The 2672-nt window shown below is 33.5% G+C and overlaps 1 protein-coding gene across 1 annotated transcript in view; it reads right to left on the bottom strand.

Moving 5' to 3' along the window:
- Positions 1-311: 311 nt before the first annotated feature.
- The window catches only part of LOC127154195 (uncharacterized), a 192029-nt gene continuing 189668 nt past the window's right edge, over positions 312-2672 (bottom strand). The window contains exons 18-19 of the mRNA XM_051095602.1: positions 2511-2645; positions 312-371 (exon numbers count right to left, since the gene is read on the bottom strand). Of these exons, the coding sequence (XP_050951559.1) occupies positions 312-371; positions 2511-2645 (195 nt within the window). The remainder of the gene's footprint in view (positions 372-2510; positions 2646-2672) is intronic.

Below are 2672 nucleotides of genomic sequence, written 5' to 3'. Positions count from 1 at the left end.
AATGAGTTTCCGTCTGTTCTTTTATCTTCTCCAGTCATGTCAAATTTCAGGATCATGATGGTGGGTAAAACCGGAGCTGGAAGGAGCACAGGAAACATCATCCTGGGACAACAAGCGTTTAAAGCACACTTATCTCCTAAATATGTGACTGGGAAATGCCAACAACATCAGCAGGTGGCAAAGGGGAAAAACATTGTCCTCATGTGTTTCTGGTGGACATCAGACTGGACGTGAGATTTACAGATGAGGAGAAAAACAGTGAAATGGATTCAGCACTTAGAGCTATTAGTTTAGTAGCAGCAGCTGTAGCTTTAATTGCAGCGGGAGTTGTTCTCATAGTAGAAGGAGGTGAAATAGCTATTGCATATGCACTGAAAGCAGAAGACAAGCACAGAAAATGGTACGAGTTACAGTTAGACTCAATTTAATGCCAAAATAACTACTGTTAACTCTGTACTAAACATTATATCCAAATACTTGTCTCATAATCTGATTAAATGAATTGAATCATTAATTGCAAATATTGCAACTCTGAATGTGATATGTCAGCTATAAATAAAAACTGAAAAAAATAGCATTGAGTAAGCTGTGCTGTTTGTGATGTTTGAGTGCTTGACTGACATTTGCTTTGTTTAGAAAATACTATAAAGCTCATGATATAAAATATATGCAAATAGTAAAAAATGTGTGTGACTTCTGTTGTATATCATTCTGAAAAATCACAAAGAGTTAGCAGATATTCAGCAGATAGTCTGCTAATACTCTGAGAATTAGTTGACATGCAGGTGTAACGTTACTTATTGTCAACAGAATGTTAAAAATGGACCATCAAAATAAAGTTTTACTTACCATCTTCCTGCAGCCAGGTGAGTGTTTTATGATTTAGGCAGGATCTGACAGCTTGACACCTTCATTTGATCATAGGTAATTCTCTATCAGCTTTTTGTCAGTTTTAACTCAATAAAATGGACTGGCAGTGACTGAATAATGCTTATTAGTCAGTCTATTATATAGTCTGTTTATTAACACATTTTGTAAAGGAAATGCATTAAAATGATACAGGATCATAAATGTAATCTGAACAAAAGGAAAATGCAATTCATGTTTTAATACAAAATTTAAACCAAGTGACAATACAGATTAATTTAAGACATTAGCTGTTCTTACTTGCTTTTTAAGTTTAGTTTTATATGTAAATTCACTATACTAATCAAAACTTTTATTCTTTATTCATGCAAATACATTTTGCTGTTTATATATGTTGTATGAGGCATATGAATATTTAAAGTACTGTACAATAAAGTAATCAACTGAAACATTGGTCTTTACAGAAGAATGTACATTAAATCAAAGATATAATTGTAAAGTTATAAATTTGTTAATCTCACACAACTATACGATTTCATAGAAGTAATTTATTTCCCTTTACCATGAGCACATGAAATAATTTTCAGGAATTTCCAGTTTTTTGTTTTTTTTTTTCCATCATTTACTTAAAAATAAGAAACTATTTTGAGAAAAGTGTAAATATATGCTTTTTACCCTCCACCATTCAGAAAATAATAATAATAATAATAATAATAATAATAATAATCAAAAACGAAAGTAATCCACTGCGTCTTCAACGGCTCAGATGTCGGAAGTGAAGGACGACTATGTTCATTAGGGTGGGTCTAAGGTAAGACAATGTGTCAACAAAGACAGTGTCAATCAATTATCATGGGAGCGGTCCTGGTTTGTGTGACGTCACAAAGCCAAAAATCAGAGTATGGCTTGATTTGAGAAAGGGGTTATATTTTTTAGGGATTAAAAAAAGCACTGGGTGTATTTTTTTATCATTATAGGGTGGTTGTGTACACACACTGCCAACACACATTTATGTTCAAACAACATGTAAAAGTGAACTTTGCATCTGATGACCCCTTTAAAGAAGACTTTACATCAGTAGTATTAACAGTGATAAAATAAGACACTTAAATAACATGCTTTTCTATCATTTTTAGAAAGGATTGACAACCCTGACATTTAACATCCAAACCCACAGATTCTCTTTTATACAATAACCTCTATATGAATGGCACTTGAGCAGTATTTATTACTTTCTGAATGTGATGTTGTAGTCATCAGTGTTGTTTGATGCAGCAAAGACATCTGAAGAACTTCTTGTACTGCTGCCAAACCTGGAAAAGAGTGAAATGAGAGATCAGTTTAACCTCTGAAACTCATGAACCAGAATGAAGTTTGTTTAGAACAAACAGACATTACAAACAAAATTTACAAAATAAAGAAAAGAGAGTTCTCTGTCAATTTAATTTTGAATTTTTTGAACAGTTGGAGTTTGAATAGTTTGGGTTCTTTTGAACATTCCGTCAAGGAAGGAAATGGAAGAGTAACAGTTTAAACAAACTTCCTCTGAGATTCTGACACTAAAATTCATAGATCACCAAAATAAGAACATGGACCTCAGTGAAAACATCCAGATCATACATGTAAACTGAGTGATGTCTGACCTCATTATTGAGGACACAATAGATCAGGAAGATGAAAGTTCCCTGCTGGGAGTTCAAGATCAGGAAGAGGATCTCCAGCTCCTTCCTGCCATTAGTGAAGAAACCCAGAATCCAGGGGCAACCAAGAACCACAAACTGAGCCAGTGTTTTAAACACCATAAT

The sequence above is a fragment of the Labeo rohita genome, chromosome 22 (assembly GCF_022985175.1).
Source record: "Labeo rohita strain BAU-BD-2019 chromosome 22, IGBB_LRoh.1.0, whole genome shotgun sequence".
In the NCBI taxonomy this organism is placed as follows: domain Eukaryota; kingdom Metazoa; phylum Chordata; class Actinopteri; order Cypriniformes; family Cyprinidae; genus Labeo; species Labeo rohita.
Note: the sequence above shows the minus strand (reverse complement) of the source record. Positions and strands in the feature narration are given on the sequence as shown.